Below are 21390 nucleotides of genomic sequence, written 5' to 3'. Positions count from 1 at the left end.
TTCCCTCACCAACATATCTGAACCTGTCTTCCAGCAAAGCCACTGGCCAGCTGCCCAGCAACACCATGCAGCTACACGTCATCTTTATCACCGACCGCTCCCTTCTGAGTCATGAACGCTGCCTGGAAGATGTATTAGTGAATCGTTGCTGTGTAACCAATTACTCCAAACCTAAAAGAATAAACATTTATTTTCTCATAGTTTGTGTGGGCCAGGACTCTGGGATGACTTATCTGAGTGGTTCTGGCTCAGGGATTTTAATGAAGTTGCAATCAAATTGCAGTCATCTGAAGGCTTGACTGGGGCTGGGGCATCTGCTCCAAAACTCATGTGGCTATTGGCCAGAGGCCTCCATTCCTTGACACATGGTTTTAGGTCTCGTCAGAAGGCTGTTTGAATAGCCTCATGGCATGGTAGCTGGCTTCCTCCAGAGTGAGTGATCCAAGAGAGATAGCACGGAGGAAATTGAACTCTTTTATGACTTAATGTCTGAGTCCACGGAGGAAATTGAACTCTTTTATGACTTAATGTCTGAGTCACACATGGTCACTTCACTTTAATTCTGTCTGTTTGAAGCCAGTAACTATAAATAATTCCAGTCCATACTCGAAGGAAAGGGACCTAGGGGAACTAGGAACTCCTTGAAGGGAAGACTATCAAAGATCTTGTGAATAAGTTTTAAAACCATCACAGAAGATAATAGGCCAGGGTTAAAGGAATATAAAAGGTGTTCTCATTGCCTTATGGAAAAAAAAGTATAATTCTACAGGGCACATAAACTTAACAGGAATTAGATACCTATAGAACCCAAAAATCTCTTAGAGCTGAGACCACAAATTGGACACTAATACATTAATCAACAGCTACTGGAATTTGTAGCCATACTTTAAACTTAGCAGAAGGACACACCAGATCAAAAGATATCATCTCATCTTGTTCAAGCTCATGTTTTCCAATGAACCAGTTCTTTAGAAGATGCGTACTTTATGGGGAATGCTGTGTATGTGTTAACAGATAAACAGAAATGACATTTAATTTCAAGCTCCATTAGTAACATACAGGGAGTGGGGAGAACAAGGTCAGCCAAGATGGTAAAGGACAAAAGTATTTCATTTCCAATTACTTAAAATAGTGCACAAATGTGGCAGCTAAGATAATGTTGAGTGCTTGCCAACTTAAAATAAAAGGGTTTATAGCAAAGAACCAAAAGCCTTAATAGCTGAAGCTCTCAAAATCCTCTATTTTCTATTGAGATCATTGTTTTTACAAGTGTTTGGACCATATAGACCAGGTGTTTACAGTCTGCAGGCCAAATTTGGCCTGCTTTCTGTTTATGTAAATAAAGTTTTATTGGAACACAGCCATACTCATTTCTTTACATATTGTTTCTGGCTGCTTTCACAGTACAACAGCAGAGTTGAGTAATTTCAAAAGAGGATCTATGGCCTGAAAGGACTAAAAGATTTATGATCTGGCCCTTTACAGAAAAAGTTTGCCAATTTTTGATGTAGACAAAAGAATGGGGATACAAGAGTATTCATAACTTCATTACAATAATCCCTAAGCCTTTGTCACAGATTCTCTGGGCCTCAAAGACATCCAAGAGGAAAAAAGATTAGCTAAAATAATAATAAAAAAAAATGTTGTTAGTGCGCTGGGAGACTGAGGTGGGAGGATTGCTTGAGCTCAGGAGTTCGAGACCAGCCTGAGCAAGAGCCAGACCCCATCTCTACTAAAAATAGAAAAATTAGTGGGCCTCATGGCATGGCCCTGTAGTCCCAGCTACTCGGGAGGCTGAGGCAGGATGATCACCAGAGCCCAGGAGTCTGAGGTTGCTATGAGCTAAGGTGATTTGACGGCACTCTATCTGGGGGCAACAGAGCAAGACTCTGTCTCAAAAAAAAAAAAAAAGCTTGTCATTATTTATTAAAATTTGCTACATTTGGGGCAAAATGACTAAAAGTTAATCAAGAATATTTCCTTTGTCATGCTAATATTGTTCTGCCCCATAAAAGTATATAATATACAAGTCAGTTTTCTTTGGTTAGTTTTAGATCCTCACACTAGTTAAGAAAAAAAGGGAGGGAGATTTATTGGCAAGTAAAATCAAAAGAAGGCAGAACCTGGATAGAAAAACTGGTGGACTAGCAGTGGCCTGCCAGCCCACATGTGGATGGCTCGATCTAGAAGCAGCATTGTGAATTCACAGAGAAACAACGGGAGACACTCGGTGTGGGGAAAAAAGTGACGGGGACATACATATACAAAGATTGGAGAGTGTAAGGAGAACAATAGAGAACAGAATGTGGAGGGGCCACGTTCACCTTGCTGGTACAGTGCAATGTGACCCGCAGTAGGACAGCCACCACCCCACAGACCTCCTACCCACTCAGACAGGGACACGCCTGGCATCGGTGCAGAGCTGTCGCACTAGACAACAGGCTCTATGGAGAAGAGGCAATCGCGGGGGCCATCCTGAACTCTTGGGTGCACCATGCTGGGACTACACCGAGTTGGGGAGGTGACTGGACTAATGTGCAGCTTCCCTGAGCAGTACTCTGGAATTTGGAGCCACGCACTTCACCTCTGGAACTCGGCTGGACCAGGGCCCAAGGATTGATGAGAGAGCAGTGGCTGCTGATCTGGGAGGCTTTGGGCAACTGCTTCAGTGAGTTCTGGGACCCTTGTGCCTAAGAAGCACACTGCAGCCTGTTCATCCAAGCCTGTCCTCCAGATCCTAGCAGCCTCCTGCCTGCCTGGCCCTGACCCCCACTCTCCAGGTCCAGGTTAGTCACCATCTTCAGGCCCCTCTGCTTGGAGGACCTGATTGGAAGCTCGGTTTCTGGCTCCATCTCAGTCCTGGCTCAGGGGCTCTAGTGGCGGGGCACAGCAGGCTTTGCCCTGAGAGGCTTTGGGCAGCCGCTTCAGTGGCCTCTGGGAGGGGCAAGGAGAGCTGCATCCTCTACTTGTCTGACCTGCATCTGCAGGACCCTTGTGCTGGAGAAGCAGATTGCAGCCTATTTACCCCAAGCCTGCCCTCCAGGACCCAGCTATTTCCTGCCTCCTGGGCCCTTAACCCACCATCCAGGTTGGGTCAGCCTACCATCTGCATGCTCCTGAGCAGCTGGAGAGTTCTTCTCCCACACAAGTCCAGAGACTGCTACTATCAGTGAGTGGGGAGCTTCATGCGCAAAGAACACTAGGCTCCCAGCCCCCCCAGGGATGCATACCGTCCCACAGACCTGAGCCAGACAGCAGGCACCATATTGCTTCTCTACGTACTGGGTGCCTTTGTCCTCCCCAGGAGGCTTCAACTCCCTAGGTTCCATCTTGCTCATTCCCACACAGACATTTCTCAATTCCGATCCAGACTGCAGGAGCCACGGGGTCCAGTGGGTCCCAGGGTATAATGCATGACTCCAGAGTCTGGTCATTCTGGGCAGACTGCCTCCCAGGGAGAGGGTTGGAGATGACCAGAGGATGAACTTTCCTCCACCCAGACTCCTTTTCTCCCCTTTCTCTACCCCTCCATGGCTGCAGAGAGAGAAAATTGAGCCACCACACAGAGGTTCCCACAGGTAGCAGGGCTCAGGCCTTTCCTTTTGGGGTCTTGCAGTGGATGGAGGGGTATTTGGACTGTGAGCTCCCTAGCTGCCAGTCCTCCCTGCTGCTGCTTGCCTGGCAGCCCTGTTAGAGCAAGACAGACCCTGAGGCAGAGGGACATTGAACTACTTTGGGCACCCTGTGGCTGACACGGGACCAGCATCCTTCTCCCTGGAATGGTCAGGGATTAATCTACGGGGCTCTGGGGACAGGCCCACAGGCCAGATCCCATACAGTCAGGTGTCAATTGCAGGGCCCGTGGCACAGAGAGGATATTTATGAATTAGTCTCAGGAGGTATGGGTGCCTGCAGGGGCAGACTGGGGGAAGAGCACAGCATGGCTCCTAGCTGCAGTTTGCTAGTGGGGCACCCATCCTCGCATGGGAGGACCGTGCTCCCAGCTCAGGCCAGGATCCTGGGCAGAGAACCTCTCTGCCTGCACTACAGTCATTGGGGAGCTTGGCTGATTTGAGGTCCTGCCCGCAGGCAGAGGCCCAGGAGAAACTGAGAAATAGGGGAGGGTTGAAAGGAGCAAGGTCTTCTCCAGACTGCTGGATTGTGGGTCTCAGACAGCCCACCTCCACACACAGACTTTCTAGTTGAGTGGGGCCACTTCAGCCCCTCCTGATCAGCTTTGCCCAGAGGTGAGGAACAGACCTTTGACCCCTGCATATCTCTTGCCAGCATTTGTGGAGCTTGAGGGCAGGCCCAACCTAACCCCACCCAGTCTCTTTCCCCACCCACCTCGGCTGCTGCAGTGGAGAACAAAGATCTCATCTGGAACTTCCAGGGCCCTTCCCACCCCCTGGGACATTAGAGGTCTTCTTCTGAAGAGTTAGAGCTGGTCACAGGATCCAAAAACAACAGTGTAGCTTGCTCCCTCCAGCAAACACCACCCACTGACAGGGAGGTCAATTTGCACGCCTGTTACAGGATTTACTAACTCGATCATAGAGGGTGTGGTTGATTCTCACCCACAAACACCACATGTACTCACCATTAAATTGGTACTAATTGATCAACACTAATGTGCACATATGGGAAGTAACATTCATTGGATGTTGAGCAGGTGGGAGGGGGGAGGAGGGGATGGGTAAATCCACACCTAATAGATGTGGTGCACACTCTCTAGGGTATGGGCACACTTTTTAGGTCATGCATAAGCAATTTATGTAACCAAAGCATTTGTACCCCTGTAATGCTCTGAAATAAAAAAATAATAATAATTTAAAAAAGAAGGCAGAACCTGGAAGTTTGAACACCATTTGCTTTCTTTCTGTCTCTCTCCTTTCCCCAGCTTCCTTCCCCCACCATCCTTCCCCCATCCTCTTCCACTCCATTTCTGCTTCTTTTTCTGCGTGGGCATCATTCTTTTCTGCTGCAACTGGGTTTTATCCATGTGGTGAGGCATCCACCTCTTGGCGGCACATGACGTATGTGTTTCACCCGTCTCCAAAACAGCCAGAGAGCAATTCTCTTATCCAGCCTCACCATGGGAATCCCAGAATGAGAGGTCGAAGGGTTCCTTTGGGACATGTTCCCTTTCCTTCATCAATCACCATGGCCTAGAAGATGGGGTACCAGGATTGGCCCAGCTCACGTGGGGCCACTCCTGTGGTTTCAGGGCCTGCTACAAAGGAGGAGATGCAGAGAAGCAACAGAGATGTACAAACAAAAAGACAACCCATATATGAACATTTAGAACTCCACCATATCAACTGGGCCTACCATGACAGTCACAAGATCCAAGGAATTTCTAAGAGGATATTGCATCTATTCCTCAGCTTAGGCAGCCCTCTTATAAGTCATAATTAATTATTAAATATATTCTAATTTGAAGATCTCTCTAGATTTCATAACTCTATTTGCCTTTTCTCAAGAAATTCATTATTCCTGATGCTACAATTGATGCTTCAAAGAAGACAGACATAAAATGTTATGGCTTCCTTTGACTCTTTCTTAGATCAAGTAATTCCAATTTCTTGGTTCCTCCCCAAGATCCAATGGCTGAACCTTCCCTTAGTTTTTGACTCTCTTAGTATTTGTTTTTGAAAAATTTAATGTACACCTTCTTATTATATGGAACTCACAATGTGACACTGAACAATGATTCAAACAACCCTGGATGTATTTGGAATGAATGGTGGCATCAGATTCAGCTGAGAAGAATTCCTAGCTTTGCCACTTATTTGTCGTATCATCTTGAAATAATCAATATTCTCCTTTTATAGATGAGGACTATAAGATATTCATTTAATAAATATTTATTGAAGATCTACTATATGCCAGTGATTGGAATACAACAGTGATGGAGAGAAATATGGTCTCCACCCTCTCAGAACAAGTATGCCAAGGAGAGTAAATATAAGCTGATAGACTGCTTCGATACACTGTGACATGAAATGGATAATATGGATGCTGTAAGAGAACACAAAAGTATGCAACTTAGACTTAAGGGTGGGTTGAGTGGGAGGAAGACCCTTCCCAGGGGAATTTGTATCTAAGGTGAGACTCAAAGCAATCAACCAGGCAAAGGAAAAGAGTATCAATAGGGGTTGTTGGCCAGTGTTTCTGAGGAAAGTAGGTAGCAAATATACCAAGATACAAGAACATGATGACTTAAAAGATTTGGATATTAGTCAGGAATCTTCAGGTGGCAAGTGACAGAAATCCATTTCCAACTAGTCAAATGAAAATGATTTTGTATTTTATTAGCTCATTAACCAATGTATGGATAAACTTGGCTGGCATCAGGGATGGCAAGATATAGAGGCTGGAAAAATGCCCCACTCTCATCTCTGCCTCTGATTTTGCTTCTCTTTATGGATTAGGTTTATTCTTTACTTTTATAGATAATTTTTCCACATGACTAAGTAAATGGACATGAGAAGCCTTGAATCTACTACACAGTTGTTTTGCCATTGTAGAAAAAAGAGAAGTGCTATTTTCTATGTGCTCCAACCTGCAAACATGTCAAGAATTGTGCAAGGTATGAGATTTGATCCACCTTACAACTTAGAAGTTGGCCTGCTAGTTTCACGGCTGCTGGCAGTAGGCACTAGACTGCTGTGTCAGAGACAAAGGACTTCGTTTTTCACAGCACAGGGGCAGCCTGAGCTTCACGCTCACATCCACTCCCCTTGGTTTCCAAGTGTCACAGGTATCATGTGGAACAGCCCAAGTGGATGCTGCACACACATGGGCTGTGTCATGGCTGAGGATCCCTGATCTTAGGACACTTTCATCTCACACAGCAGCTGACAGCAAACCTGTCCAGACTTTCCCTGAAGGAAGGCATTCTCTTTATTATCTGAGTCAGGAAACAAATCTGCCTTCTGACCCAAAGGGAGATATTATCTCTAGCTTCCAAGGCTGTTTGCTATGCAAATATCATTGAAAAGATAGTCAAGGATAAAAGCTGTCACAAGTTGTGTAGAAACACCACGGAGGGATTGCCTTCCAACAAAAAATCCCAGGGAAGGAATCAAATTGGTGTATCTTGGGCCAAGTGCCTATCCTGGCTCAAGCACTTTCTCCAAGGAGATGGGATAGTATTATTGACTCTGCTAAAATCAATTTCCCATCCAAAAATGGTCGAGGCAGGTTACCAAGACATTAGGAGAGGAATGTGCTTGACAAAGATGAATCACATTTATGATGACTAAAAATTAAAGTTACAAGGCTGAAGAGGTAAAACGGGGCCATATCATGAAGAATTATGTAGGTCATGTTAAGCAGGTTGGAGTTTTTCCTATGTGCAAAGCAATTTGTTAAATATAATTTTATAATACGACGGTGTAGTGTTATCTCTAGAAAAATCACACTGGTACAGATTTTAGGGATTGGCAGGAGAGTGAAAATGGGGCAATGAGTTACGGAAGAGTTCTAATAGTCCGGGTCTGTGGTCCCCAACCCCTGGGCTGCGGGCCAGTGCTGTCTGCAGCCTGTTGGGAGCCTAGGGCTTTGCAGCTGGAGGTGGGTGGCTGGGGAGGCGTCACCTGTGTTTGCCACCACTCCCCATTGCTCACTCACATCACCGCATGGGCTCTGCTTCCTGTCACATCAACCTGGCACTGGATTCTCATAGGAGCGTCAACCCTACTGTGGACCTCGCATGGGAGGGATCAAGGTTGCTTGCTCCTTGTGAGAGTGGCTGATTATCTAGGGTGGAGCTGGGGTGGTGGTGCTGGTGCTAGGAATTGGGTGCGAGTGCAGATTGTCATTAGCAGAGAAGTTTGACTGCACAATGAATGTGGTGCACTTGGGTCATCCCGGGACACCCCACCCCCACCCCCCACCCTCACCCTCATCCATGGAAGGCTTGTCTTCCATGAAGCCGGTTCACCGGTGCCAAAAGGTTGGAGACCACTGGTCTAGGTGAAAGTTAACAGGAGCTGGAAACAAGATAGTGGGGATGGAGAAAAGTGGGCAAATCTGAAGATATTTTGGTAACAGCCACAGGGAAAAAAGATAGAATCAAGGACAAACCTTATACTTCTGTTTTTGGAAACTTAGTGAATTGAGACAGAGAACCCAGAACCCAGAAAAAGAAGCAAGTTTTAGGTGGTGAAGGTGGTACATTCAGTATTGAAAATTATGAATTTGAGGTAGGATGAGACATAGAAAGGTAGGCTGAGAAAATGGATTTGAAACATGTATATACATGGGTAGGAAGAGGGTTAAATGGAGAAAAGACCTCCAGCACAAAACCTAAAGAACACTGATATACAAGGGGCAGGTATGTGAAGAGGAACCTGCAAAAACGATTGCAAGAGTACTCAGGATGCAAAGAAAATAGCTAGGGGAAGACAGTATAACAGAAGCCACAGGAACGGGGATTCAGAAATAGAAATAGATTTAATTCACTCTTTTAATGGCTGTGCAATGTGCCATAATATGGAGGTAACATACGGTTATAAAACAACTAAAAACAAAAACAAAATGAAGAACTCAAAACAGTTAAACAACCTCAAATGCTCCAGAAGACAAAGTTCTTTGGTTGTGAGAAAAGGATTCCATCAACTTTAAGGGAGTACTGTGGGAATTAAATTGGATCCTATTCACACACTTCTTGTACTATGAAGGCATTCATTTCATGTCAATAATTTCCCTTTATAAAAGTAAGTCATTGGCACACGTAGCTAAGATTATGCTCTCAGTCCTAGATCTTTTCCAAATCACTCTTGCAAATAACAAGTCATTACATTTGTACTAGTTTTTTTTTGTGTCCCACTGTACTTGTCATTAAAAAATGGGCCTTTTTTCCCTTCTGATCGTGTCACTGGTATCAAATCCTTTCACTTATTGGTTGCACCAGTCATAGACCAATTGGCAGGATAAATACAAGTGACATTATATTTCTGCTTGCCTCATTAATATATTAATAGATCAGCTCAGGCTTATTAGTTCTCTAAACGTGAGTTAAAATGGTCTCATAACTTGGTGTTATACGTAGAGTACAATGGTTTATGATTGCTGCTTTCCTAGGGGGAAAGTGTGTGTGTGTGTGTGTGTGTGTGTGTGTACACATGACACTCTCTCATATTTTCTGCCCCTATTCCTTTGTTCTTCCTCCAGAACTAGCTCAAATAAAAAGTTTGAGGGCACACATGCCAATCAAGTAGAGAAAGATTAGGAAAATACAAGTAGGTTAGGAAAGGAATTTTATAATTCATTAATTTATATCAGTACCTCTTAAAATTTTTCTTTTTATGAAAAAGAACTGAAGATTGTTAGAAGATCAGAAACTAATAAGAAATCACATACTTTAAAAAATTTACCACTTGCTTTTTTATAGCTTTATTTACTATTACCAAGTTTCAATATGGTTCAAATAATTAAATACCGCAACTAGGACATTAAAAATACAAACTAGTTTACCAAAATAATTGTATTCTGAATATTATGTACAATATTATACATTTTACATTACATAAAGGGTTTTTATACATAAGGGTAAGATTTGACTTATGATTATTGGAAATTCAAAATACATTTGAACAAAACATTCCTATGCTTACACACATAGTCACTCAACAGGGATAATCAAAACCATACATGAGTATGGTTATTAAAAAATAAAATTACATTCATATAATGGTAGAAAATGAAATTTGTTTTTATTGAGAGTTTTATTACAAAACCACACACATGAATTATGTAACCTAATCCTATAATTTAAAAATCTTTATTCTTGTAACTGAAATACGTCTCTATTCCAGGAGAAATTTTTGATATTTAATTTTCTTATTTTAAGAAATTCATTATAATTCATAATCATTAAAATGGCTTGCACGTAAGCAAAAAGCAGACTCAATCCCAGCAAATAGAAAAATCATGAAGGTCTATCATATCACCATATATTTTTCACCATATAGTTTTGAAAAATAATTCTATTGTAGAGTTTGGTATGCCTTCATATTCATACTCGTCGTCAAAGTGATTATATATTGAGGCACAGCGTTTAAAGGGGAAATATACAGTACTGGAGGGAACTAGATACTGAAACAGGATATCCCTAGGTGACTTCAGAAAAAAAATGTTGAGAATGGGTGCTCATGTAGAAAACACCGCACATATACATTAAATTAGTTTTTGAACAAGTCACCAGTCCTTCAAAAAGGTTAATATGCTCATGTGTCCATACATGGTTTGAACACTCAAAGAATCTGATTAAGTCCAGGATATTGTCATGAGTTTTAGTACTATCTCGTTTTTAAATTCAATTCCTCACAAGCAGAACAGCTGTGATTTTGAGTAACGCCAAACACTTTTCTAATTGATCCAAAAAGTCTGACAAACAGTGCCTTTACTCTGCAACAAAACGGCTTTCCAATTGTATGTCGCTCTGTACATGGATCTCATTCCAGCAATATAGAGACCGGTGAAAATTCTATCAAAACTATACATAAGAACTTCGGAAAGACAGCAATTAGTAAACTGGCCATTTTCCTTAAAGTTTGCACAGCATTTTGCAGTACTCCCTGTTTTTAAATCCCATATTTTATCAAAGGCAAACAACAGAACACCTGGAAACTATTAGAAGACAGAAAGGTAACAAGTCAAAACATATACAAAATCAATGCTCTTTCCAACTTCACATAATCTATAAAAAAAGAGATTCAGAGCCTAAAGTTTACTTTATTGTTTTTCTTCTTGTTCATGTTTAGCTTGAATATAAAAGAAGCTCTAACCTATCAAAATATATTCATATAAATGTATGAGCATTTCTAATACAAAAATTTTTAAAAAGTCTAAATTCTTAATCTTTTATAATTAAATATCCTAGAGTTCAGTAGGCAGATTTATTTCCGAGCAGCTTGAAAGGAATCCGTTGGCTGAGCACTGTCTGGAAATTGGGCAGAGCTACATTTCAGCTCTTCGATGCGATTTCTCAGCAACAGCAGCCCCGTCTTCTTCCTCCTCTTCCTCCTCCTCATAGTGTTCTTCTCGTGCTTTGGGGTGGTTGTCGTCTCGAACTTCTTGCTCTTCTCTATCATTGTTTTTATCATCAGCCTTATAATTAAAAGAAAAAAGAAAAACTAAGAGATAGGGCATAGAGTTAGTGATAAATAATTCCCTCCTGTAAAGTTACTCATTTTTGGAGAAAGAAAACAAGTGTAGAAAAATGATCCTAAAGGCAACAATGCTACTGTTCTCCTAATCTTCATGTTGTCACAACTTCTCCTAATTCTAGGTGGGCCTGTTAAATTCAGTGGCACCTTAGAGGTATCATTACTCACTGGTGCCTATCCCAGATAGACATGCATGTCTCCTACATACGTGTACACACACGCACTCACACACACCCAAGTGCTCAAGAGAAATATATAATATATCCTACACATACATTTTCATCATTTTCACCATAGGTCTCTTCCACATTATGCTCCAGTTCCCTTTTTTTCTCTTCAGTCAAATCTTCCTGAACCTAAAACAAACCACAGATACTGTATGACACTTTGATCATTTAAACACTTGCAACAACATATTTTGATTTCGAAAAACTTCATTCAAAATAGCAGAAACAAAATTAAGTTAAATATAAATTTGTAAAAAGATAAAAGTTAAAGGTTTGACTTATCTATTAGGTATGAAGAAATGTATAATATACATATTATAAAAACCAATGTAATTTATTCTGAATTTAGGACTTTTGTGTTTGAATTTCTGATTTCTTTGAATAAGGGTTAACATTTCAAGTATAACACCTAAAAAACTTCAGCTTATAAAATTAACAATGCCCCTTTTCCAAATGGAAGAACTACAGAACTCTGAAAGATCTGACAGATTATAAGTTCTATGAAGACAGGAATGCCTGTCTCATTCAGTTTAAAATTTTCGATACATAGATCTATACCAAACATATTGGAATTGCTTAATAAATATTGTTAAATTAATGAATAAATAAATTAATGGAAAAATTCTCCCCTGTAAAGGCACAAAATAATAGACATCACTACCTATATACAAGGTAGTAGAAAAATTGATGTATCTATTCTACAAGAATAAGTTTCTCTGGCCAACATATCTAGAAAATAGAGTACAAGCATTTCAATTTCTTCATGAAATAGTGATTTAAACTGCCTCAAATATCTATTTCTCTTTAAGGTTCTAATAAGACTTGTTTATGTTTTAAGTAGTTTTTTTTATATGTACTATTATTGTTTCAATGATCCCAATTATTTATCTCAAAATGTAAACCAAAGAAAGCATCTGAATATTTTTGCTAAGTAATCTCTATTTAGTGATCATACCTCATAGACATATTGGGCAAAACATTTTATAAATTGCTATTTTAAAACCATATTTATGCCAAAAGGTTTAAGTTAGGTGAAATACATTTCAAAAAAACTGCTGATCAATTAAGCATAATATAGTGTCCTGGTACCAAAAGAAAGCCTGATCTCTTCTAGGATCACAGTATAAGAGTACATCCTCTTGAATAACAAAAATCACATAATTATTTTGGGGTGTGGGGGAAAGCTGTTGAAAAATCTGAGAAATGGATGAGGGACAGGAAGTATGTAGGTACTATAAGTAAGGAGAAACAAATTAAGCGCTGCCTCAACGTATCCAGCCCAGGTGAGACAAGAATGAACTGCAGTCTCCCAGGTGAGCTTTGGACAGAACTTGGCCCCTGAGGGCCCTACAAAGATGACTCTTTAAAGATGCTGCAGAGTCAAGCCTTTGTGAACCTCTTCTAATCAGCCTAATATCAGCTGGCCCCAAGCCCCTAAACTACATTGGTACCAAACATATTTTGAGGACAGAGGCATTGAGCATCTTTTGTATTCACATTTCCCGGTGGAGTGAGCTGAAGACACTGCGTTTCACCTCACGGCTCTATCAGTGGTCCATGACATCTCTTCTGCCCATAGTCACGGAACCTCATAGTGACATCCCACAGGACACAGGGATGAAAATAATGAAGCCCTTATTTCAGATAATTAAGGTCTAATTGAAACATCATTCAATTGCTGAAGTGTGTCAACTGCCAAAGACATGTCTTCTATATTCTTAGTAATGAAAATATGTTATTTATGAACATTAGACATGGTTTAGTTGAAAGTGGAAAAGAATTGCCTTGAGACTATGCAGTATGGTGGAAAGAATATATAAATCAGGGGTGGGAAAATTTTCTCTATGAAGGGACAGATAGTACATGTTTAGGCTTTCTGGGCCATAAGGTCTCTTCGCAACTATACAAATCTACCATTGTAGCACAAAAACAGTAATAGACAATATATAAACAAACAGGCATGTCTCTGTTCCAATAAAACTTTACTTATAAAATAGGCTGCAGCCTGTACTTTGTCAATTCCTATCATGTATTAATACTATGGAGTCAGGTAGACTTGGACTAAAATCTTGGCTTTACAACTTTTCTGGCTGTATAAACAATAAGGTCAATTGTTGTCGTTATGAAAATCTTCAAGCACGTGCAAATAAAGAAAATCATTCAATAAACCACTTATAGCCATATCATCATGTTTGAAAAATTATCTTAATATTGCCACATTTGCATCATCTTTCACTTTGCTATTTTTTTCCACTGAATTATTCTTAAAACTTCTCAACATATATAATTGCACCCCCAGGTATGACAGTATACATATCTAAAAACAATGGACATGTTCTTATATAACCATGATGCTGTTATTACTGATAAAATTAATAAGTCCATGTATCCTCTGATGTCTAGTCCACACTTAACATTTTTTTAATTGTCTCAATAAAGTCTATTGATAGTCAGTTTGTTCTAATGATGATCTAAAGAAAGGCTACGCATAACATGGGTTTCACTCCCCTCTTTTTTCCTTAATTATATGGATTTGCTGACCTGTAGAATGGCCCACAGTCTGGATTTGTTTCTTTACAGTATCACTTAACTCATTCCTCTAGCCTCACATTTCCTATAAATGGAAATTAGCTTAAAGGTTTGAATGAATTCAGGTTCAATTAAAAAAGCAAGGGTATTTCAGAGGTGATGCTGTATATTTGATATTTTTATCACATCAAGAGGCACATACATTTGTCCCACATTTAGTTAAGGCTAAGGTTCGTTAGTGAGCTCAGATGGGGACAGCCTGATCCCTCCATGTTAAGTTCCCTGACTTCTGTTCATCTAGTGACATCATCTTTTGATAATTGTTGCTTAAATCAATTACTTTAGTTAGGACTTACAAAAAATGGTGGCTTTCTAGTTCCATCATTCTTTATGCATCCACTGATTTCTATAAAAAACTGTAACTATACAGTTACCATACCTAGTATACTTAATTAATTACAATGGCCTTTTAAATTAGACCTGGGTAGGCTCTAATCATGTTTCTAACAATAAATATCAAGCTGTATGACCTTCAAAAATTTAACTAACCTCTCTGAAGCTCAAGTTTCTTATCTGTAATATAAAAGGGTTGGGTAAAAATCAATGATCTTTAATTTTCTGTTTGTGTGTACATGTATGGTTGGGAAGTCATGGACCCTTTAAAGACTTTGGTATGAAAGTCTTTAGCAAATGGGCATAGGTACACAGATAGGAGTTTCAGACTTCCTGAAGTCCATCCACAGCTGTATGTCCTAGGATTATTTGTCTAAATAGTACAATCCTGAAACATCAGCATCAGCTGGGGATGGGCCAGTGGGGGTGGGGAGGCTCATGAAGAACTCTGATTCCTAGTTTCCATAACAGATAAGATCAAAATCTTCAAGGGTAAGGTCTGGTCCAAGGATTTGTATTTGTCACAGACTCTTCAAGGTGATCCTTAGCCACAGCAAAGACTGCGAACCACTTCCTTGAGTAGCAGTGGATGCAGAGTTAAGAATGTCTCTGGCCAATGAGATGATCACGCTTTTATAAAATCTTTCTTCTCTAGTCGTGGAATCTGTTGTAGAAAATTTTGCCTACTAAAATCACCAATTTAAGTTACTGTTTGATTTAGGAAATCCACAAATGAAAATTTTTTTAATTTTCCAGACAAATAGAGAATAGGTTTTTAGATACACATTATTGTTTTAGTAACATATTATTCATATTTGGGCCAAAAAATAATTCAAAGTCATCTTAAAGGCATTACTGAAAAGGAATAAAATGATGTAAAGTTTCTAAGTAATCTTTAAAACATGCTTAGACTAATAACCAGAAGCCAAATGTTATTCTTTTACAATGTAGGCACACCAATTATATCTCTCACCTCACTCCTCTTTAGTAACCTGCTAAAGCTGACACAATACTTTGTCAAAGATTTCCCAACACTGCTCCTCATTATTCATTTTTATCCTTTGAAATCTAATGTTTTAGCCATTTTAGAAATGAGCCCTATGTGGTGAGACAAAGTTTAATAAATGATCAAAACAAAATAAAACTGAGTCTGAAATGGGCTTTGGCCAGCTACCCTGTCCCTGGATGTATTAACACCTTTCCTTTATATATTTAAGATGTTATGGGATGAGCCAGGACCAGGAGGCTGAACCTCTAGTAGTCAAGAATGCTAGGATCCAAGAGGTGGATGGAATGTGACAAACGAAAGGGCTTCAGCAACATTAGCTATGGTGATGGGCTTGCTCGCTGAGTAAGGCTTAATACGAGAGTTTCTGCCACTCGAAAGCTTGATTCACACGCTGGCAGTCCTGTGTAGGTGTGTGTACACAGTTGGCCACTGAAGGTGGACAAAGACCTTGTGCTTGCTCTCTCTTGAGTGTTCCGATCAATGTTTTCAACTACGCTGGGGAAATTAAGGCACTCACATTTTCCAAGCAGTCATTTAATCTATATACTTTTGAACAATTTAATAATTTTAAAGCATACACAGCACTTTTTGGCCACGTCATAACTTATCTTCTTTTCTCGTAAGTGGATAAAATATCTGGAAGGTAAGCAACATGAAGAAGGGATCATGATATGAATGTCTTTCACTCTAATAATCCTAAACAATAAGCAAGGAATGCTTGCAAACAATGATCATTTTTATGTCTTAGATAACACTGCTGCACTTAAGAAGACAGGGTAGCGCAAATTTCCTAAATCACACTTGTTCTGGGTCCTCTACTCTTAGAGGTCAAGTCTCTAAATCAGATGTGCTGTACCTCTGAGCAGGTGTGGCCCTGGCCAGATGCAATTCCTCCCTAGGAACAAATGCTCGCAAAAGTAAGTCTGACCGTGGGATGGAAGGGAGGGGAGCCAAAGGCAGCAACAGGCTTGCACCCCAGTGCTTAGCTGTGGCAGCTGTGAGACTCTGAGGTTAATGGAGATTAAAAAAACAATGCACAGTTCCATACAAATGTTGTCTCATACACATATGAACTTATCAACGACTCAGTATGTGTTTCCACCTACTATGTTCCCCTTTGTTTTCCCATTTTGCTGCAGTCACTGATAGCGATTCATCTCTATTACTAGTGCTTAAAAGGTATCTGGGAACCTCTCAAAAGAAGACCTGGGAATAATGGAAAAGGTGGGAAGATGCCATAAGTAATCATCTCAGAAACAACCACAAATTACAACACAGTCTGAACAAGGGACACTCAGGGGGCAGAGAAGAAATTTACCCTAGGAAGAAGAAAGGATGGCTTCCACTGGGAACTCACGTTGCAAAAATTCTAAATGACGGCAGGGTGGCAGCCTGGAGCCTATGCAAGAAGGGGTTAGAAAGTGGGGACACAAACACAGCCATACAAATCCTGAGCAGCAACTAGGGAAAGAGAATTAGGATCTGGAGCTAGGTGCACCAAGAGGAAAAGAGCCCTGTCAGTTCAGCAGAATTCACGGGGACGAGCAGCGCAGTGAGGGCAGCTGCTGGGTTTAGGACGGCGCTGAGCCAGCACAACCTCCTCTGCCTTGTCACCGTTTCTCCTTGCCTTGTGCCTCTCTGTCTTTCTTTTCTTTCTATCCTTGATTCTCTTGGATCTCAGGATTTCACTCCTTTACCTTCACTGATCATAATACAGAAGTGAAAAAGAATCAGTAAATACTGATTAAAATTTTATGTTTACCCTTCTAAATTTTTAAAAAGAAGCCAAGGTGAACTTTTTCCCTTTTAATCCTTCAAAGATTCCTGGTATCTGACATAATGAAACAAAGTAATATTAGTCTAGACATCCTGTTACAAGAGAAGCCCAGATGATTATCTTTTTCTTGCCAAATGTCTTAATATTCAGGGCTGCTAGTTTCTCTAATGTTCTCTTTCTGGTAAGACAGCCAGGGTCTTGATTAGGATGAGGAAAGAGAGAGAATAAAAAGATCAAACCAGTTAGAGTGCATGTGACTAGAGATATTGCCAGTGGCCTTAAACAGCAACATCCTTTTCTGTTTTCCTGGTATAAGCAGGAAAAGCCGAGCTCGGAAAAGCCGAGAAAAGCAGTGAGCACGAGAAAGCAGACCTAGTCAAGGGAAGCACGTGTGTGAGCACAGAGCCGTGCTTTCTGCGCAGGATCCCCAGTTGTGGGGTCTGTCTGCTCAGTCTGCCATATGTCCATCCTCCCATGAGGTTTGCCTTACGACAAAGCCGCACATTTGCAAGACACCTGGCTGAGAAGCGGCTCTGAAACGAGGCTTTACTTTGGGAATTATTTTCTGGTCCATGGAGAGACTAAACATGGGGTCTTGGCCTAATCCATATCTTACTCAAGTATTGCAGTTGTCCACACAGTAGAGGGCTGTGACAAACTGGTTACAGCACACAGCATTCACCCATGAATCACAGGAATGTGGCACCATGATAGATGCTACATAAATCTAATTAATAATAACATGCCAGAAGTTTATAGTCAAAAGCAAACTAAAATGAAACGTTAAGAAATTCCACTCTAATGCATTTTATTCAGCTGAGCTCTTTACATATCTTTCCTTCTCTTTATTGTTCAATTTAATGAAAATACCGAATTATTATGAGAGAAGAGGCCAGAACGAAAGACTGTACAATCTGCAAAAGTGATTAGAGGGTGTTAAGTGGACTTCAATGGACACCGTGGGGTATCCCTGTGAGGCAGGCACTGGGAAGACATTCACAGAGCAGGTTACAGGGATCAGTCCAGATGCCCTCAATGTACAGAGGGAGTCTGCAGAAAATACTCTTACAGAACATCATATAAATCTAAGTCCACCATTCCTAAAAAGCGAAATGTTTTCTTAACTCAAAATTTCTGGTGAAGCTGGGTGTGGTAGCATATGCCTGTGGTCCCAACTACTCAGGAGGCTGAGGTGGGAGGATCACTTGAGCCCAGGAGATTGATACCAGCTTGGGCAACACAGCAAGACTCTGTCTTAATTAAAAAAAAAATTTTCTAGGGAGAATCAGAGGGATAGATTCTATTACTTTGCTTTTGTTATCTTCTAACCAAATGTCTCCACTGCCATGGGCCATTTCCCCTTTAAATCACCCTTTCTTATCCTGCTTAAGTCTTCCTGAGCATTTCTATAGAAGGCATGTCAAAGTCAATACTGCTGATGTTTGTTTAAGGTTAGTGTGACAGACCAAGCAATTTGATCAGTCTCTTGCATTCAAACTTACTACCTCCTCTTCGCCCTCTTCCTGGTATTGTTCATCAACATTATCCTCCTGCTGGTCTGGATTTCCTGCCATCTGTTGAAACAAAAGGGAAGGCTCATGTTACTGTACATTGGAGATGCCTTTTACAGTACCCTGGGACAAAGAATAAGCATGCCACCATGAAAACTGCACTTTCAACGCATCTGTGGCCAGGAAGTGGTGAATAATCATTTCCAACACAAAGCTCAGGATGTCCATTACCCTCTCTCTCTCTCTGAGTGCAGACATATCATTGTGTATAATGGCCTAAAACCACCAAAGTGGCAAGCCTTCTGTCAATGTAGATTATGTCTAACCTTTTACATAAATCAGGCATTTATTAAAATACCTCAGTTAAATCCACCCTTCGTAGTGGCATCTGCTTACCACCAAATGTTCCTCCATTTCTGCATTCTCTTGCTTCTGATTGCTTTGTTTTTGCTCTTCATTTTCATCTGGCAAATTTTCTTCTCTCGCTTGCTCAGCTTCCTCAAATTCATCTTCGCCTTGATTATTAGGGTCATCTGCTGGGTTTATATCCTCTACAACTGCCCTCTGTAAAAGTTTAATAAAAAGCAACCACCACTTCAAAACTGAGGATCAAGTTTAATTTCGTTTGAAAGGCCACACGCTGGCAGAAAATGAAATCGTCCTTCACTAGATTGTTTAGATCTATCCTTGCCAAGACTCACAAGCATCAAGCATCCCACTGTCAAATGGGAAAACTCCTGCTTTATTTGTCAGAGGTTGATGAGTCAGAATGAAGTACAAATAGCACTCTTTTCTGCAAGTGATTTCAAAAAAGTCCTCAAAACTCTACTGACACAAGTAATGTGAGCATAACTGAATAGACAAGAAAAATACCTAATAAAAGTCAGAGGACCAAGGAGGCAAAAAAAAAAAAAAAAAATCAATACTAAGTTAGATGTGAGATTTAGATGGGCAAATAGTAACTCCTTTCACTGCTATGTTGGTTGTTATATAAACTTCCCTGTGCAAGCAATTTTTAACATGTAAGCAGTGAAAAATAGGTGAAGGGAAAGAAGGCCCACAACAGAAAGGACTCATGAAGAAGATCTGAAAAGGAGACAAGAAAAAGGCTAACTCCAAAGTAAATGGTCAATTTCTAATAGGGATCAAATTTCTTTATTAACAAACACCACCATGAAACGGAGAGATGTCGAACTGCCAATGAATGGGAGGAAAAAAGAACCAAGCCACCCAATTTTTGGCAACATCCCCCATCACCCCCCCAAGTAGTTCTCAGTTATTGTGTTCAACAAATGCCTTTCACACGTTATCAACTTTAGAATTATTTCAATTTTCCACTTCAGCTCCCTAAGCACTTGCCAAATAATACACGTTCTAATATTCAGATTCAGATTTTAGAGCCTGAGCTGAGCAGGAATCGGGATACTTGTCAGGAGCTTCCCCAATCTCTCCCAGGTCATAACGGGACACTTGCTAAAGCCGTAAATGCTTCCAAGAGATGCTGAAGCCACAGAGGAGGATTTAGTATCTATCAGTATTCTCCAGACAAGATTCTACTTCAGTTCACTCAAGAGCCTTGAACATGTTCAAGAGCTCACTACAGTCTCCACTGATCTACCGTCTGCACATCCCTGGCCATAAATTTCATTCAAGTGCAAATGATACTTTTCTTGGGAATGTAGATAGGGACAAATCATCACCTTCACTCTGAACTCTGTTTTCTCCACAATCTCTTGTCATATGAATTTCCTTTGGTACATTATCTATAATTTGTATGGAAATACAGGAAAAAGTAACACATTCTCTTTTCTAAAAGTACCAAATATCTTAATATCTTTTGTAAAAGTTCTTAAAAATGTACACACTATCCCAACTCCAACCAGGTAATAAGGAAGGGTTAACAGGCACGGTTGTCACATTCAAAGAAGATATCAGATGAGACAAAGAAAGGGACAAGTGGGGTTAACAATTTATCATTAAAAGAAGGCAAAGTAGAAAGGCCAGTGTCTCCCAGTATGTTCCCCAGAACAAACAAACAGATGATGGGGAAGTAAAGGGTCATACAGTCAATAATCAAAGCCTACAGAAGTTCCCAAATGAGTGACTGGATACTCACCTTCCCAGCCCCATCCCTCTCATGTACACTCACAGGCCTTTGCACACTCATTTTCTTGCTCTCATACACATCTGCTCTCAAGTTCTTGCTTTTTCCTGAAAACATTTCAGGGCTAGGGTTCCCTGGAGCACATTTTCCAAAATGCTGAAGCAGGGGATGGAAGGGAAAGGAGTTCTGCCACATCTCAGTGCAAGCTAAGTGGCAATGCCACTTCCCTCGTGAGGACTTCAATCAGCTAGCAGGAAACCTCACGATGATTATTAAGGAAGGACATGGACCCTCCTTTTAATCCCCTGGATCAATATAAACAAGGCCCACATGATAGCACAGAATGAATGTTATAAGCATGGTAGTTGATTTACTAGCAAAAGATGATAGAAGAGCTAAAGTAACTTGAAAAAGCCTTCTCCACATACACACAACAACAGGCTCACTCAGCATCTGCTTGCCTCACTTCTAGGCAGGGCCAAGGCCCCAGCCCACACAGCTGAATTGGGGGCCTCTGCCCCTTTTTGGTAAACACAAAAAACAATCTGGTTATTGTCTGCCTGTTTATATTCTAAAATTGATACCTGAACAACTCTTTCAATATCTCAAACCATACATCCTTATCCTTGAATTTATTAAAATACTCACTGGACTGTTGGGAGA

At 40.7% G+C, this 21390-nt stretch overlaps 1 protein-coding gene across 6 annotated transcripts in view; it reads right to left on the bottom strand.

The window, feature by feature from the left end:
- Positions 1-9397: 9397 nt before the first annotated feature.
- GOLIM4 (golgi integral membrane protein 4) overlaps positions 9398-21390 on the bottom strand; it is an 85580-nt gene continuing 73587 nt past the window's right edge. For 3 of the 6 annotated variants that reach the window (XM_069475292.1, XM_069475294.1, XM_069475290.1), the window contains 4 exons: positions 19020-19187; positions 18618-18686; positions 11453-11533; positions 9398-11118 (listed from right to left, as the gene is read on the bottom strand). In XM_069475292.1, coding sequence (XP_069331393.1) covers positions 10969-11118; positions 11453-11533; positions 18618-18686; positions 19020-19187 — 468 coding nt within the window. In that variant the 3' untranslated portion in view covers positions 9398-10968. Of the gene's footprint in view, positions 11119-11452; positions 11534-18614; positions 18687-19019; positions 19188-21390 lie in introns of all 6 variants that reach the window. The other 3 variants (XM_069475289.1, XM_069475291.1, XM_069475293.1) reach the window with 1 other exon arrangement.

This window comes from Eulemur rufifrons, chromosome 7 (assembly GCF_041146395.1).
Source record: "Eulemur rufifrons isolate Redbay chromosome 7, OSU_ERuf_1, whole genome shotgun sequence".
NCBI classification, from domain to species: domain Eukaryota; kingdom Metazoa; phylum Chordata; class Mammalia; order Primates; family Lemuridae; genus Eulemur; species Eulemur rufifrons.
Note: the sequence above shows the minus strand (reverse complement) of the source record. Positions and strands in the feature narration are given on the sequence as shown.